Here is an 18,247-nt window from a genome sequence, read left to right on the forward strand (position 1 = left end):
GCACCTTGTTCAGCATGACTCTCCCCAGGCAGAAATGCAGGGCTGTGGCCATTTCTAACTTGCTACTCAAATTAGCTCATCTGTCAAGTGTTATGTAGATGTGTGCTACTATTAGAAAGGAGCTGTCACAACAGTGAAAGTAGTGAAAGGCTTACCAAGCCTTTGAATTTCCTTGCAGTTGGGCATTCCCACACGCATACTGGTAGTATTCATGGAAATTATGTTCCCATTTTCTTCCTACAACAGTACCTACAGCTCATAAATAGAAAACATGTATTTCTCAAAACACTGAATTAACCCTCATGGCAAATTCATTCATGTTATGGAGATTAGCTTAGGAAGGTCTGTGTTCCAGGAATTCAAGACTCATCAGCTTTCTAATTTAAAACTGAAATCAACATTATGACTTAGGTACATACAAACTACCTACATTTTAAACAACAGCAGCCTGTCTGCTTTTATTCTAGAAGACTGTTCATCTTTTCCAGTACGAGGCTCCTTTAGCTGTGATATGTTAATTACAGAAAGAAAACCTGAATCCATGATAAGCAGATGCAAGAAGAAAATGGGGTATGGTTTTGAAGGTAAGGCTCTCTCCCTGGCAGCTCTGAGGCAGCAAGTGATACCTATTTTCAAGTTTTATTTGCACACCACTATGTGCAAAAAGAAGGGACATGTTTCAGCTAAACATCTCATCTAGACACAAAGCCCATGAATGCAGCACAGGGATGTACAGGGAGGAAAGGGTGTCATGTTTCAGGTGTGTGTCTGGTTTAACACTTCTAAGTTGCCTCTTGCTGTCCTAGTTTCAGGTATAGGGTAGCACTGGAAACATCCCAGGTGAGTGTGGTAAACAACATCGAGGCACTGAGTAGAAAAAAAGCCCTCAGATGCTCTTCCTCCTGCTTCCCCCCTGCTTATGTACATGAGCTCCTCAAATGCCTCACCTACAGTCACCCAGTAATCCCAGAGCAAGAAGGATCAGGGAAAGGGGGTGGAGAAGGATACAGAAACCAGCGCTGAGTAGAAACCAACAGCAAGTTCACAAGCATGGCACTGCTCCTTTCTGTGGTAATATTGGTTTTAAAATAAAACTGGTCAAACTACAGCTTTAATGCATTACAACAAGATAACCTAGAATCATTCTCAACACAACCTGTCTTGCCTGTTTGGCATGCTTATTGGTTTTAAGCAGGATGATTGCATGTTAAGTTGATGAGGTTTATTGTTACTTGCTAGGTTTCTTGTGTCAGTTGTGTACTTTCATTAATTTTTAATTTTACCCAGCCAATTTGAATGAACAAACTAAGTTGGACAGGTCAATGTCTACGCAGAGACTTTTAAAACATATTTTAGTTATACCTTAGTTTGACTAGAAGTAATACCTTGGGTTGGGGGGAAAAGTTTAAAATGTTTTCATAGACTTAGAAAACTTCAACAATGTAAATTTAAATAAAGAAAAAAGGACTACCCTTTGAACCTATACACAGCAGCAGCTAAATCAACACACTTCCTCTGAGACAAAGGTTAGGAATCTTGGCTGTTGTGGTGGAGTAATTTGGGGTTTTCAGGGAAAGAATTTGAACTAACTTAATTCCTACAGTCTGAGATGCTCTCAACAGAATTTCCTCAGAAATGAGCTTTCCACCAACACAGAAGCTTCAAGGTCTGCCAAAAGGGAATGAATACAGGTAGAAGGTGATCAGGAACTCAGATGGAATGTGGTCTTAAACAGTATTTGCCTTCTCATTAACTCTGCCAGCTACCTCTTAATTTCTTGCCCATTTCTATAATTCATTCAGTTTCATGCCAAAATTTCCTGCTCTTTTGCCTCAACTCTGAAGTAAAAGTAGAATTTATCACAGGACCTTTTTCCTTGTTCAGACTGCTTTTCTTAAGCTAAGGAAACCTCAGAAAAGAAGATGGGTAACTTTTTGGGTCAGTGCATCCTGCATGCTTCTTGGATATTTAGGTCTGATACGCAACAAGAAGTGGTCAACAAGTGCTTCTCAAAGGTCTGACTGTCCACAGCACTAACTGCACATCCAGAGAAAATGGAATTACTTTTGCAAAGATAAAGCTTTCCATCCTCTCTTTTAGGCTATCCTGCAGTCTTTCCCATCTTGACAGACTGAACAAGGTTTGGTGGCAAGGTCAGTAGGCTTTTCTTTTGTTTTATAAAATCACTTTTCCCATGCTTGGAAATTTCTCGACTTTCTTACACATAGAGCAGCAGAGTCTGTCCAATTATCTGGTCTCTAAATAGTACCCAACATTGCACTATGTTTTGTTTCACTTAAAGGACACAGTAAGGTAACACCAGCAATTTTATTTGAAGTTCTGTATATTCGTCAGATGTCGGAGGATGTATTTCTACAAGATCTGACAGAACAGCAAAATTCCTAACCAAACCAAGGGAGAGGGGGTAAAAAGGGGACTCTTCCTCTTGTTAGTCATCCTTTAAGCAAGGAGGAAGAAGCAGAACTGGAGGTGAGAGGGCATCTGTCTCAAGAGGACAATACTCAATATTATGAATAAAATCAATTATCAGTTTATAAATTATGGAGCACAGTGCTAATCACCTGGAATACACCTAAGACGACCCATGTTCTCTCCTCTGAAGCACAACTGGCAAATAGCATTTCTATGGCAAGAACAAATTGACAACAAGGAACTGACAGGTTCTGTCTTTAAGGTCTCAGTCAAACTGAATTATCAACATGGAAGGAGCTGTCAGCTCTGCCCTCCATGCCTACTTACCCATCAGTCATACCCTAGACAAAATTTGTGTCTCTCCTGGCATGCCTTGCCAAAGCCCTGCAAACTATTTTGTTTTAATCCTTCTCCTTTCAGGCCACCTCTGTGCTATAAAAGCATGGAAGTCATGCTTCAACCACCTGACTCTAGAAGGAAAATTAGTAAATATTTTGGCAATACTGCTGATCCAATTTAACATTTGTTTACAAGGCAGTTTGCCTCAGGCATATGCCTGTATACTCAACATAAACAGGGATTCACTCATGCAATTCAGACCTCTCACTGATGCAACTTGCAGGCTGCTGTGAAGCTTTCAAAGCTGTTGACATTATTATTAATTATGGCTCCTTGCATATCAGATCAAATAACCTTTCAGCAATGTCTGGATCATGGCTCTCTGCTTAGAAACATTCTGACAATCCTACAGCTGCTTTGCTCATGCTTCCAGCTTCTCAGTCTGCTTACCTATGTGTGTGACTCCATCTCCAAGGTCACAGTAACCAGATATTGCCTCCCTGTTTTATTGCTGACTCTTAAACTGTCCCTTTGCACTCTGATTCTCCTAGGATCAAAGCACTTTGGACATAGACCTGGCTATGGTTACCTGTGTGGTTCTGCTCACATCAGACCATGTTCTGATCCTTACCCCGTTCTTCAGAAGAAAGTGGGAAATAGAGGAAGTCATGGATACAGGTAAAGAAATAGTGATGCATTTAAAGGAAATCTCATAACAGTGATTCAGCAGGGCTCACATTCCAGAGAAGTATCACTATATAAAGTCCATGAGGATTATCGTGCAAAAATTGGTGGGTTCAATGTTCAGCTTGCTACTTAGCTGTAAAGTTCTTCATTGCTAAAAAAATTAAATATAATTTAGATTATTATTTATCTATTACATCATATATGTCTGTCAGAGTTCTCTGAAAATCCAAACATTTATATTACTTCCACTTTCTGCTGGACTAAAGGGGAGGTATTTTTAAGCAATAGCTGAAATCTAGCCTGATTGCATCTTTCACAAGGCCCTTTTGATCTGTATTCACTGTACCTTTCCAGGTGGCCCTGGAATAAACATCTGAAGAACATTTCCTAATACTGATATTGTAAATCTGCCAACACAGCTTTCAGCTGTGCTCCTAGTTTTTCACTGCATTTTCATTATTTTCCAAATCATAATTATATAGCTGGAAGTATTTTGTCACAGTTCTCTTCCGAAACTTAACATTTAACTGTTTTCCAGTTTTTCCTTACCTTCCCCTCCTTCTGGCATCCAGCCTCACTGCTTAAATACATTTACAGATCTTTACTTATACAGCCTACTCCATAAAATCATATTGCTGCTCTAGCACACACACCAATTTTTTGTTCATTCTTTCACACACTTTGGTCTTCATCTGGCCATTTCACCTTCACCTTTGCTACCATGTATCCAAAGTACCATTTTTAAAGCAGTCCCCTCTGGTCCAAATATTTCACCTTCCTTGCATTTGCTTCTCTGTCTTCATTTGATTTACAAATATTTTCTCTTTGATGACAAGAGACGAAGACATTCCCTTAGCTACCATTCTAGGCCATTTGCACTAAATGTTTTACAAAGTTTAATTTTGACTGAGTTAACAATAAAGCTTGAGGCACGTGAGATGAAGCAGTAATCAGAGAGAAAAGGCTTCATCATAAGAGTGCCTACCAAATGACAGGAAAAAAGTCTTTCACAAGGAAGCACACCAGCAATTTGGCTCTGATACAAAACTTCTCTCAAAACACAGACTACTTCCTTGCTGTGACAGCAGAAGAAATATTTTTTAAAAACACAGGGTCAGCTGTATTTTATCCAAGTCCCACAGTCAAGCCACCAAGTCATCACACTTACAGGGATGTATATTCACACCTCAAGGACGAATGTGCAAGAAGAATGCCTTAACTCTATGGTTGATTGGAAAAGCTCCCTTCAGCAAAGATAAACCTGCTCTTCAGCTCAGATCATAGTGCTTATAAGACTGTAATCTGAAATGTTTTTATTAACATTAAAATGTACCCACTGTCAGATACACACACTCATAGCAATGACACCTGTATCAAATCAAAAATTTCATATCACTAGGAAAATGACAATGACAATTGGAAGCTAAAAGAAATACCCCAGTTCAGATAAAAGTAAGCTGCTATGTTGATGCCAGAGAGTCAGATGGGTTGTGGCTGTTTTCCGAGCAGTAATACAGAATGTCACTATACTACAACTTCTTGCAGCAAGAAGAGAGACACGCCAAATGTAACAAAACTTTGCCAAACAAAACTAGTCAGCATGTGCTACAAGAGCTTTAGCACAGGTTCAGAAGATCTACAGAAACTAGGCACAAAACAAACCCCAAAACCTTTCAAAAGGCTGCCAGTAATTGATTCTACTAATTTCTAATGCTAAAAAGAGTTGAGAGAAATACACAGAAAAACCTGGAGTCTTTACCATTTTCCCTTTAGTACAAAAGCTCAGTATTAGTCAAACAAAGGTCCTAATTTGATAACTTTAGTAACTTCCAGCACCACCAATTCAGCAAAGAAATATATTAAATTCCTAGAGAATATTCCACATCTACGGTCAAATTATCCAATTATTTTTCCAAACTAAAGTGAATTTCTAATCAGTAATACAGCAGTACCATTGATACTTTGTAAATCCACTTGTGTGCCAAAAAACCCTAAATTTTTCTTTTGTATTTTGTTTTTCTTCATTGCCCACTGTAATCTAGAACCAGAGCCCAAAAGAGAGAACCCTTTTATTTTAAACAAACCATTTATTGATAGGAATCTGTGCACATATCTCTGCCTCTGCCATTAACTTGATCTCAATCAAGCCATAAAGGCAAAAAGAGACTACAGTCTTATTTTGAGAGAAAGCACAAATTCATCAGAGGACTATTGTTCCACAGTTTGAGATGAGAAATAAACAGGCACAGCCCAGGGTGGAGAAGTTGACTGATTCTGTAGCCAGTTCAGCAGAATGTAACCATATAAACTTTCCTCTGCAATCCAGGACATGGAACACGGACACTGGGTGAGCACTGCTTTACCACAGCCTCAGTAAACAGCTCAGCCATGTACTTTATACCTGAGTAATATTATAGTCAGGAAAGAAAAAGAAATAATGAGTCTGAAGTCCATAACTGAGAGCTTATTCCCAATTTTCAATGTTAGCTATCTTCAGCTCACTGAGCAGCCCTGAGCATGCTACTCCCTTTCTTTTGTTACCTAACTGGTCTATAAAATTGAGGTGATACTATCTACCTGCCAGAAAACTGGAAGATTGACATCTGCAAATGACTGCTGTAACATCCAAGGACAATATATAATCAGATACCATATCTGTGTTCCTATTTTCCCATTTAATTTTTAATACTTATGGTTAAATATTTCCCATGTTACTATGGGTTTATCCTGTATAAAAGATAATGATACTTACATAATCTGCAGATGCTTTTGAAGAAATCGATACTTTGGACTGAGTTTTCCTGATACAGAAATTGGAGCTTCTAACTTTTACAGTATATGAACAATCTGGCAGTGAGTACACAGTCACCTCACTACACCAATAATGTCATCATTGGTATTCAAACACATTTGTGGGGTTTCTTTTCAAAACTTTATGGGAGCCTTGAAAGTTCTGTTTGGGGCAGAAATAATTTCCTTAGATTTCCTTTCTAAATCTTTCAAATAAGCATTACCACGCATAAGTAAGGAAGTCCATCTCACCTTTCAGAAGGGAGCCCACCGACATACAACTATTGCTATCATAATCACAGCACTTAGAATTTGATCACAACCACAAATAAAAAGAGAGCAGAGAGCAGGAAGAGGCCACATTTTGCTTACTTGAAGATACTTCAGCTTTTATAAATTGATACAGTTAATAACTTTCAGGTTACAGTCAAAAGAAAAAAAATCTAAGTAATTTCTTGTTATTTAAGCCTTCATGAAACTGCTCTTCTTGAGAGTTAGGTTCTTAGACAAGCAGCTAATTAAATATGCCATGCAATTTCTTATGTCTCCTCATGGCCTGTGAAGGCTAGGAAGCACAGGAATTGGATTTGCAGGACTTAACTGCAGGCAGCTGATGTGAACGGTACAAAGCAGCAGCAGTGAGTCAGTGTGAGACACATTGTCAGCTCCGGATTAGTTAACAAAGCAACGCTGTCTCGGTATCGATCACTCCAGCCGATGTTTCAGAGCTCTGTCCTCTCCTCAACCCCTAATGCCACCAGACCATCAAACACAGGGCCCCCACCTTGCAGAGCTGCTACCAGTGCAAAGGGCCCTGCAGCCACCCCAGAGCACCCCAGGCAGTGCCAACCTCAGTGAGGGACAGCAGCTGTGGCAACTCCCCGACACAGGAAGCACATGGATGGGAGAAGTTGTTCCTACACTTTGGATAGGGCCTCAGCATCTATTGGGAAGAAGTTCCAATGATTCACTTCCAATGGCTGCTAAGGAGCTATGGAGAAGCATTCCCTATGGATCTGACTGTAAGCATCTCTATTTTGTTAGTGCCACCAATAGTAATTTGCAGTTTTCATTTTTACATTTCATATTAGGCAGTAACACGTGCATTTGTATGCATTAACATCACAGTCACTCCCCAGGCACAGGTAATGAAATCCACCACTGAAATATATTTAACTGTCCCCTGGTGCCAATCCCAGTAAATAAGAGTCCAGAGAGGTGCCTCAGAGGTATCTCACAAAGCTTTTAAGTGATGCACTCTTGTTCTCTAGGCGCAGTCATGTTAACACTGGACATATGCCAGCACAGTTATTTGAAGAACAGTAAATCAGCACCTGTCTCTCAGTATCAGCTATGAATGAGCTTACACAAATGTGCATGTTTGCCAGCTGGCAAAACACAGAAAATCCCAGAGCTGCCAACCCAGCACATCTCCATCCAGAAGAGAAAACTAAACAGATCTCATTTAACAGTGCTTGAGAAATTATTATGGAAAACAAGACAAAAAAGCACACAAACATTTCAGTGCCAAGGGAATCTTGCCACCTGTTTTGCCCTGGGAAAACTGCACAATGATACCCAGATTGGCACTTTTCCGACAGGAGGAAATCAAAGGCCCAAAGGACTCTGAACTACAGCAGTCACTGTACTAAACACAAATCCAAATGGGGGTTATCTCCAATTGCAGGGTACTTGTTACAGTATCAGTGTCTTTCTTACTGTTGACAGAATTTGTGAGCACTCTTTCTATTTGTGAGGACAACAAAGACTTACCTCGGACATGCCATGTATCAGCTCTTCAGCAAGGCTGAGGAGAGGCCGGGTTTTCAAGCAGGTAAAAAATCCATTTCAAAATGGACAATTTTACATTAAACGATGTTCCTTTTTTTTTCTGACAGAATTCTTTAACATCAAGTTTGTTTCAGTGATTTTTATTCTGCCTTTTTAGTCTTCAAACAAATTGTTCATTTCAGGGTAGTTCTATCATATTTTCTAAACATTTCTTTCTTCAACAGAAAAGCTGTCTGACACAATCAGAGAAAGTGAAACATAGTGTAAGAACTGTTTCACCCTGTTTTAATTTGTGTTACTCAATAGAGTTCTAGACTTGACTGTAGTGATGCCAAGCAGGACTGTAGGAAGAAGCATTATGGAAGTATAGTTTTGGAAATTTTCTTAAAATATTTCAACAACACCACTAAAGACAAGGCTTTCATTAAATCTGCAGCCCGGTTCTCCTTCAATCCCAGTGTTTCCTCAGCTGATGTTTTAAGATGATTATAACATGCATATCTTAAGACTTCTACCCAGAAAATAAATTAATAAAAACCAGAACTTGTTTCAGATAGCAAGTATGAGTTAGCTCTCCATTCTACCTTGTATTTCAAAGCATTTTTAATTCTGCTAAAAGTAAAGGTGCTCCACACTTAAACATATGCAAATGTCATTAAAATTCAGAATTCCTAAGTGGGGAGGAAGTGAGTATTTTGCCCCGATGGTACAATCCATAAAGACTAACAACACAGATGAGGTTTTCAATTCCTATATTCATGATCTGTTGGAGCACAGCCTATTTATTAGTACTTCTCCCTGTAGCCTATGCCCCGTAAAAGCATTTGCTAATTAAGTGACAAGGACTAGGATGACAGCAGCTTGGCACCTCAATGGCAAAAGAAAAACAAACCTTAGCAAGAGGAAGACAACTGTCTGGGTAAGTGGTTACCATAAAAACCATCTTAGCAGTTGGAGGAAGGGCTCCAAAGGATTGATACTTCACACATCAGTGTGAGAAAAATCAAACTCACAAGAGTTCTGCATTTATCCCTCAGTTCCACAATGGTGCTGCTTCCTACTCCTGACAAGAACCAGAATAGAAAGAAACAGATCAGAATCACCTCTCTAATAAAACCCCCGAGTTTGAAGTGAAGTTTCAGGATTATTCTAGCCTCCTTGGCTAGATTACATAATACTGCGACTGTATTCCCAAACAATTAGTAGCTTGTTTCAGCACCATAACTTCACAGAAGAGACCTTTAGCCTCCAATACCTTACTTCCGTCACCTTGAGCAAGGTGAGTTTCCTTCACTAGTCAAAAGGAAAAGATTTTCAGCTTAAAATTCAATCCTATAAAAACCTAGGCCAAAAGGTATAGATGGACAAGAAGAGTTGCTGTCTGTTTTTCTAACTGGCATCATATCACACGGGAAGGGCAGGGACAAGAACAATGGCTCTACACCTGAGTGAGGGAAGATAGGCCTTGGTCAAATGGGGGTCACTTTTCAGTCACAGAGCGTATTCCCCATGCCTAAAAGATCAAATATTATATCTGCAAAGCCAAAACGTAGGATAATCCACTTACTCATTCCCTACTCCTTTTCCACCCTAAAAAGATGGCTTCTGCCACTATTTGTCATAAGCAGACCTTGAAGTATCTCATTTCACTTGATGTGGCTACAGCAGTCTCAAGAGGAAAAAAAACCACACGTCAGTTAAAAAAAAATCCTATTGTCTAGACGATGACTTTCCAAATTTGGTGGTATTGTACTGCTGAAAGCTAAAACTTCCTCAACACTTTACCAAACTTAATCAAGAACATTCTAAACAAATAATAAAGATGGCCACAAATATCACTAATAAAGTAACAAGAAAGAGAAAAATTTTGGTTGGTAAGGTACATCCTACAGACGCTTTTTTAAAATAAGTCCAATTCTTATTACAGCTTTTAGCCTTTGGGCTTTATCAGACCTTTGTCATTGCACTGAATAGCACCTTCAAATAACTATTTCCTTATTGTAAGTCTGTTTATACACTGTAATGAAAACTTTTATACAGCAAACACCTTAAGACTAAAGTCATCCACTGAATCACTTCTCTAGTTATTGAAGCAGGTTTTATTGTTTCTTTGTCCTCATGTGTTAACACCAAGTTAACAACTTGTGTTCTCCAACTTTTCTAAAGTCAAATATCCAACGTTGAAAAAGTACTTAAAACCCAAAACTTGAAAGTTAATACTTAATAGAATAATTAAAATGAAGTATCTTTTAAGCCTATCAAATAGTATCACAAATATCATGGATACTGTGTGATCTCATCTCTAATGTTTTACAAAGTTTTTGAAAAACACTTCAGTGCTCAGACACATTCAGGCCTCCGATCAGGCTGCTAATTCCAGAGGCAAATAAGATTCTTTCCCAGTACAAACCTTCCACCAAATGTTCAAAACAACACATGAAAAAGTGAGAGAATTTTGAAACTGAAGCCATAAGGACAAAGAAAAGGCATGAGAAAGAGTTGAGATCTCCAGTGAAATTTTACATTATCAATGCTGCTCTCTGAGTACTTTTAACCTGAATACCAGAAAATCTACATGTTACACAGAAAGATGCTTTTGTTGGGTTTCATATTTCTAAATTGACAGTGTTACTATTTTGTTCCTTAAGACAAAGTGACAATCACTGTAGATAGAGAAGGTATGAGGAATGCATTTATCAATGATGGAAAGCAATTCTTCCAGATGCTTTCTCAATTCCTCAATAAATTTGTACCATCCCTTTTCCAGGAGCTTCTCCCCTTCCAGCTCAAGCAGGTGAAGGGCCATCCTGCAAAGACCAGCAATAATGCACAGACTCACATTTAGATTTAAAACACTTTGACAGCTCAAATATTGCAGTGCCTGTTTATCTGATAAAATACAAGATTCTATTGTATCTATTCTATTCTGATAAAATACAAGAATCTATTAATAAAGATTCCAGTCCAGGAAAACGTTGTCTGCAAACTCTGACACTTTCCAACACCTTCTGCACTGGGATTTTGCTGAGTGTGGGCTGAAAACCAAGCAGCATGTCCCTTGCCTTTTTTCCTGTACTTTTTCCATGTCCTATTTGTAGTAATATTCTCCTTTTAATATGAACTGGCATACCCTTCTTCCCTGCATGCTCATTTTTATAACTACTCAAATATCTGCTTCCCTCCTTCCACACACTCACAGACATGTTACTCTTCTGACTAAATGCCACAGGAAAATGGAAACCTCAGTCAGTAATGAGTTGCTAGTAGAGTCAATAAGCAAATAGGAAGGACCAGCTGTAGAAACAACTCAAACTGGGAGGTTCTATCTATAAAAGGATCATTTAAAAATAATAAATTATAACCTGGATACACCAAAGGAGGCTGTAGAATCTTTTATGATGGAAGTTTAAAGGACAAGCCAAAAGCAGCTGCCAAGAACAGAGCAGAAATGCTTATGCCTGGCTTAGCTAAGGATACTGTAGTAATTCTCATAATATCCTTGCCTAGATTTACATTAATTTTCAATTTCGGTAATAAGATTGATTAAGCAAAATGTATCCATGTTTTGCAATAGCAACATACATAGACTTCTGTAAGGCATCTGACTCTGTGCCACAACTGACTACAACATGTTACAGACTGGCCAGGGCCAGGTGAAGATAGCCTGGTTTGTCATATCTATGTGTAGGACAGGGGAGTCTCCTCAAGAATCAAGCGAGGTCTCCTCTACCTCAGCGTTCTACCTTGCCTTCCTCCTGATGGAAGCTGCCACTCAGAACAATCTGAAACTTTTACATTTGGACCATTACCCTGTTCACGTTATTTCACCAACAAGTGAAGGCCACGTCACATCTTAAATCTATCTGAGCAAAATTCAACATACCCAAATGCAAATCTTCATTGCAAACAAGGATTGAAGGCTACAGAACAGGAGGTCCACACCCATTAAACATAAGGTACTTGTGTGCCATGAGAGCAACAAGTGATGTCCATTATAAGAGTGTGACACAAAGCTGAAGGATGGTTTTTACATGCTATTGTTGAGAAAACTAGGGCATGGTATTGTCTTTGAGATCTCCAATTCAGAACTGAATTTAAAAACAGCAAGGGAGGTATACCTGTGCTGTATGTGGAGTCAATATATCCCCCAGACAAAGTTCCAGTTACTGGTAAAATTCAAAGACCTTAGGAAATGTGGCAGTGCGTGTAGATGATCCAGTAGCTCTTCCAAGCCTTAACTGTTTGAGAAGTTCACAATGCCTTTATTTTTAGACATAGAGTCCAACTATAAGACATGATAGGCAAAGTATAACATCATACAGATATTCATGCCCAGCAAGACAGATACTTTTTTTTTTTTTGGTCAAGAGACCTCTCACAACTTTTGGGTCTGAAATCTCATGAGTTAATCCCAACTTACTCTACTGTTCTGTTCCTACTCTGCACTGTTATTCTAGTTAAGCCCTGTCAAACCTAGGTCAGAGGCAACAGAAGAAAGTGACATTAAACATTTCTGCACTTGACTCCTCAAGGCCTGCAAAATCACAGACAAACACAGAGAAATGTTAATCTGAATGGTAACGAAGTCATAAAGTACAAAAAAAACCTTTCCATTGAGTCACTTTGGAAAATCCAGATCAGTAATATCTCTTAAACCTCCCACAGCCTAGAACAAGATGTTCCAGAGATCAAGCCCACCACCATGACAATGTGCCCATGACACACAATATCATAAATTATACACTATCTAGTATCATTTATTATTTGTCTGTTTACAGGTGACAGAACTACCAGTTTTATCCTAAGAGCATTACAAATACTTGGGAAAAAGAATTATATATGTGTTCTTCACAGTACCTGTAGCACAACTGCAGCCTAGTTTCTTCTTTCACATTAGACAGTTGGATGCTGCTTATCTCTAAACACCCTGAAGACATTAAATAAATACTGGAAACAGGATCCCAGCCTCAGGTACAAGGTACGTATTTGGACAGGCACACCTTTCCTGATCAGGCAGCGCTTTCGAAAGTCAGAGAACATTAATTTGACCACACAAATAAAGACTAACAACTAATAAATGAATTGGGGACCATCACTCTAGAGTATTCAAATAGGAGGCCTCACAGTATAAGCACATACAGGACAAACACCTTGAGGATACCGATCATTTTGCCACGACCCATCTTGTTAAGACATCCAAAAGTATGATGCCCTCTCTTTGTATTTATACCTGACCTTGTACAAATCTATATTGGATCAATGACTCCTGTTTTACGTGTACACAAATAATAAACTGCAAAAAGTCAATTTTTAACACTGAAATGTCACAAGTATTTCCAGTCTCTCTCAAAATTTCAGCTACAGAATGCAGAGAAAAAAAGAACATCTGAAGGAAATTCACAGCAACTTGGATACTTAGTACTGAAACTGAAGGTAAATGTGAATAGAAGATCACCCTAGATTTTAGTCTGACTGCTGTTCCAAACACACATTTTATAATTAATAGTAACTATTTCCAAATATAATATTTCAATTCGGTATAATGCTTGGATTCCCCCACAATTCCTTACAGCTCCATCAGCTGGTTTTCCCAACAGTTTAAGGGTTTGGGATCATGGCTGTTCATTTATACAAACAGTCTCTGCCCAGCTTGATCTTAAAAGCAAACCTCAGGGTGCTGCATTTGCCATTGAAACTAAGAACAGGCACTAGTCAGTCAGCTGCTTCAAACTAGATTGCTGATATTTTGACAAAGTTCAGTTTTTCTAAACTAGTTTCCATAACATCTGCTATTCGGTTAAACATGAATTCAAAGTGTTAGTAGTGATGGCTAACAAAATCAAAACACTAGTTTAATACTCTGAATAAACCACAGATTTTAATATGTTTGTGAATAAAGGTGCACTAGAAATGTTAAAAGATCATTTATAGCATATATGACCATTAACATACACATCTGAGCTTTAACATACTCTTATTCACAAGTTAAGAGAAGGTAACTTTTATCCACCACTACAGACTATATTTTAAAAGAAGTTTCCACAGAAAAGGATAGAGGGGAAGAAATCACTGAAAAAAATTTGTCAACTACATAGCAAAACAAAAATCTCAAACCCTTAAAATAGTCCAAGCATTCTTTGCTAAATGGCTTGAGTGAGCCCAATGTATGATACAAAACAATAGACAAGTACATGACTGAAAAAGCTCTGGAGATGTGGTGGGTTTTGAGACACCTTTGATCATTTAAAGGGACGGCTTCATTGCTCTTGTAAAATTACTTACACAGTAAGTTTAGAACTATCCTGGATTTTTCTCAACTTCAATCATTTAGCTGTGAGCCTGCAGATCAGACTGAAATTTAACTATGTCAAGCCACGAGGCTCTCTTTACTGGAAGCACATCAAGGTTCTCACATGAAATCTGATCATCAGCACAGCAGGATTAATGACAGAGGTGGTCAGGCTGATAAAGCAGCAGAACAGAAACCTGTTTAAATGAGTTTGGAACTGCATCTCTGATAAAGTTGTAATGCATCCTCACCCCTTCGTGCCAGAACTGCAGAGCTCTGGTCGAAACTGATGCAAAAGAAAAGAGTTTATCACTCAGTCTCTGCCTGCAGGGGGACTGTGGTTGTTTCTGTGAAAACAGACACCAGATACTCAGACTACCACCATCACTCCCACAATAATGCCACCAACTCGATCCAACTCCTTGGGATGTCTACTTTAGCTCACTGAAAAGGAGAATAGCAGGGGAAGGCTTTTAAAGAATTAGTGGACTTGTTTATGTACATAAAAATAAACTGGTTATCAGGGATTTCTCTCAATCAACAAATTCTCAAATTAATCAATTACTATGAATGCTGGAAATTCATCTTTACTACTAGCTACCTTTTCCCCTCCACCTGAATTCTGAAATTCTCACAAGTAAACCAAGGTCTGTTATTTCCTAGTTATTTAGACACAACGCAAGCCTATTGGTACCTTTATATATGGCACAGCAGCTTCACCATAGAAACTGTAATGATGAATTCCAGTAACATACAGAACTTTAAAGCATTTAACATTAGAAAATGTCTCCACACAAAACCAGCTGCTACAAAATGCATTATAAAAAGCTTTCTAAACAGGGAAATAAGACAAAAACCAACCAAACAAAAAACACCAAACAAACCCTTGTTTCCAACTGTTACAAAAGCTGGCTTTATAAAGAAATGTCCTGCACCCAGTCTCCTACACATCCTGAATAAAGTTCTTCATGTCTAGCATTTGAAAGAATTAAAAACTTGTGTTAGTGAAAACTGAAATTTCATATAATCTAGCTAAACAGAAAAAATTCCATGGAGTGACTCCCCTTTACACAAGAGGAATTATATACATGAAGATCTCAATGCCTTTGGGTATTAAAGCAATATCAAAATAATTTCCATTTTCTAATGCAGGTATCTCTTTACAGCAATAAAAGTGGATAAAGAGCGTTTTGGTTTAACTTCAATAAAAAAACAGATTAATTGTCATGGAATGGACATAATATACTGTACGATTGTTTCCATTTCAGTCAAATGCCAGAAAACTATGTGAAGGGTAACTCCATGCAAAGTCAGGAACTCTAACAAGGAAATAGACTATTTTTTCAATGCCTGAAAGACAACTCCATGTCCTGTTCCTCTATAATAAACCTTACCAGAACAGTCAGAGCAGCGGAAACACTACCAGCACTATAAAACTGCGTTTGACAAATTGCTTTAAAAAGGTCTTTTCCATGTCCCACATTCATAGCAGCAAGCCACTGATAACATCAGATTTTCTCATTAATATTATTTACTTCAAACCAATCTCTGATTATTGGACTTAGAACTGTGGCATAAGCAGCAAAAGAAACAGAGAAGAGCAGTTAATTGTATTGCAATTTCAGTGCAATGAAATCTGTTCCAAAAAATGGTTCCAAATTCGGCAATCATGTATGGAACTCCTTAACACATGCGTCTAAGTGTTGTGAGGCAAAAACTACCAAAGGAATGTGTACTATCCTTCAAAACCAATAAACCAGCTAAATTAAAGACATTTACACTTACATATGGGAGAATTAACAGCCATCAGTGTTTAACACTACATGAATGCAAAAAGACATGGCAGAGGTCAAAAAATAAAGCAATTATTTTTAGCTTTTTCTTTCTCCCAAAAAGCTCTGCAACTCCTCAAATAAATTATAAGTGACAAAAAAAGAGCTGGAAGAGTGATTGAAGAAATATTTGTAGCCTGAAAGTTCTTCATCACTCACCCATTTTGAGTGAAGCACATACAAGGACTATCATTCGACTTCAGCGGAAAGTACTTTGCCTGACAGCCTTGTACATTCTTATCATCAAACACGAAGCAACCAACACTGAGAGGAAAAAAAACTAAATACACACCTTGAACACCTCAGAGAAGAAACCAGAGCCAATTTTCTCACATGTGAAATCATCAAGACGAGTAAGTCTGGAAAAGGCACTTATCAGGGCTCTGTATGAAGAGGTACAAACTCTTCCCAGCTGGGATGCAGTCCCTTCTCCAGTGCCGCTATCAAAGTCTTCAGCGCGCTCCAAGCGTGGTGGAAATCCTGCTATTGAATTCCGCTTACTTCGGTCCATTTTGAAAACAAGATTTTATTTCACTATGGGAGGACTTCTCACATCTTAGGTAATGTGCTGTCTTCTCTACTCTTGTTGGATCCTAAAATACAAAAAAAAAAAAAAATTGAGATTACCATTATTGTGAAGGTATCTATTAAGAGAGTAAGAAAAGAATGAAGATATATCCAAGCAGGGGCACAAAAACCAAAGAAATAAAATAAACTACCACACAACATCAACACTAAAGAGAGAAACCTAATGAACTTTTCCTTTAGGTCCATGGAAATACCCTATGCTCTGACTATTCTGAGACAAATAGGCTTGGAACTCAAAATTTAACTGGTAACAAACAACTTTCATTCCCTTCCTCCAAGCCTTTCTTTTTTTACTTAAATTCTGGTTGCTACAGCAAGCAAGGGAACCAGAGGAAACCCAGAAAATGTAACACTTTATTCTACTTCAGTTGGCGACCAATCTACTGCTACAGCAAGAAACTATTTAACTTTCAGGAGTGAACAAGGGATCTCCAACTATAAAAAATTTTTTTTAAAATATTTTCAATCAGCATAAGGAAAGTTATTCACTTGAAGCATCTAAAACTTGTTTTTAAAGCTTCCATTTATGAGTGTTCCAAGATCAATTCCTTACCTGGTAGGAACACAAAGTTATACCCACTGAACACCTAGCCCCCAAATGTATAAAAACACCAACAACCCTGCTATACAGTATTCTCACAACCACCTGCCAGACAAATTTTCCTCAAAAAATATTTTTTAAAGCTATATTAATTTCAGTTGAACTAAAAGCATAGGAAACAAGCTACATTTGCCAAGTAGGAGAAAAAGGCAAAAAAAGGAGGGGGACTAATAATTTTTTCTCTTTTTAAGAGGATGATGAAGTAATCAGGATGACTCTGGAGCCTATCAAATTCAGCTTGGACTGGCAAACTTGACAGCTATTTTAATACTGGTATTTTAAAATTTTAATGATAAAATACAGGTATTTTATTTTTTTTTCTTTAAATCTTAGACTTAGGAGGTTGTTCATCTACTCCAAACTTCACTGTTCATTTACAGCAATTTGGTGACACCTACAAAGCCTGAACAAAGCAAGTAGTCACAAAGAGGATACCTTTTTTTTTCCCCAAGGGTGAATGAAAAACTACAGGGAAGGGAAGGAAGCAATAAAATAATTTTTAAAAACGTGGGCAAAATAACTACAGAGCAGGCAATTACACTGCTATTTACAAAGATGTACAGAACCTGAACAATACAGTACATTTGAAAAGCATCTCAGAAACAGAGGCACAGCAGCTGTCCTCTGAAAACAGAGCAGTGCTGCTATATCCATGTTTTGCATGCAGTGTATCTTTTAGAGATGCTCTGTGCCAACACATCAGGCAAACACATAGTCCTTGACTGCTTTCAGAAATAAGCTCTGCCGAACTGTCTGGAATTAATTTGAGGTTGTCCGCTCCAAAAAAGAAGGGTGTTTATTTCAAACATCTTAACACCTCTCTAAATGGATGTCAGTGGGTATAAGGGACTCTTACCAAGGCATGAATATGAAAATTTAATCTCTATCAAATCCCAC

The 18,247-nt window shown here is 38.2% G+C and overlaps 1 protein-coding gene across 1 annotated transcript in view; it reads right to left on the reverse strand.

Annotated features, from left to right (window-relative positions):
* Positions 1-16,758, reverse strand: part of TESK2 (testis associated actin remodelling kinase 2) — a 68,444-nt gene extending 51,686 nt beyond the window's left edge. The window contains exon 1 of the mRNA XM_005423128.3: positions 16,454-16,758. Coding sequence (XP_005423185.1) covers positions 16,454-16,672 — 219 coding nt within the window. The 5' untranslated portion in view covers positions 16,673-16,758. The remainder of the gene's footprint in view (positions 1-16,453) is intronic.
* Positions 16,759-18,247: the final 1,489 nt, after the last annotated feature.

The sequence above is a fragment of the Geospiza fortis genome, unplaced genomic scaffold (genome assembly GCF_000277835.1).
Source record: "Geospiza fortis unplaced genomic scaffold, GeoFor_1.0 scaffold333, whole genome shotgun sequence".
Taxonomy (NCBI): Eukaryota; Metazoa; Chordata; class Aves; order Passeriformes; family Thraupidae; genus Geospiza; species Geospiza fortis.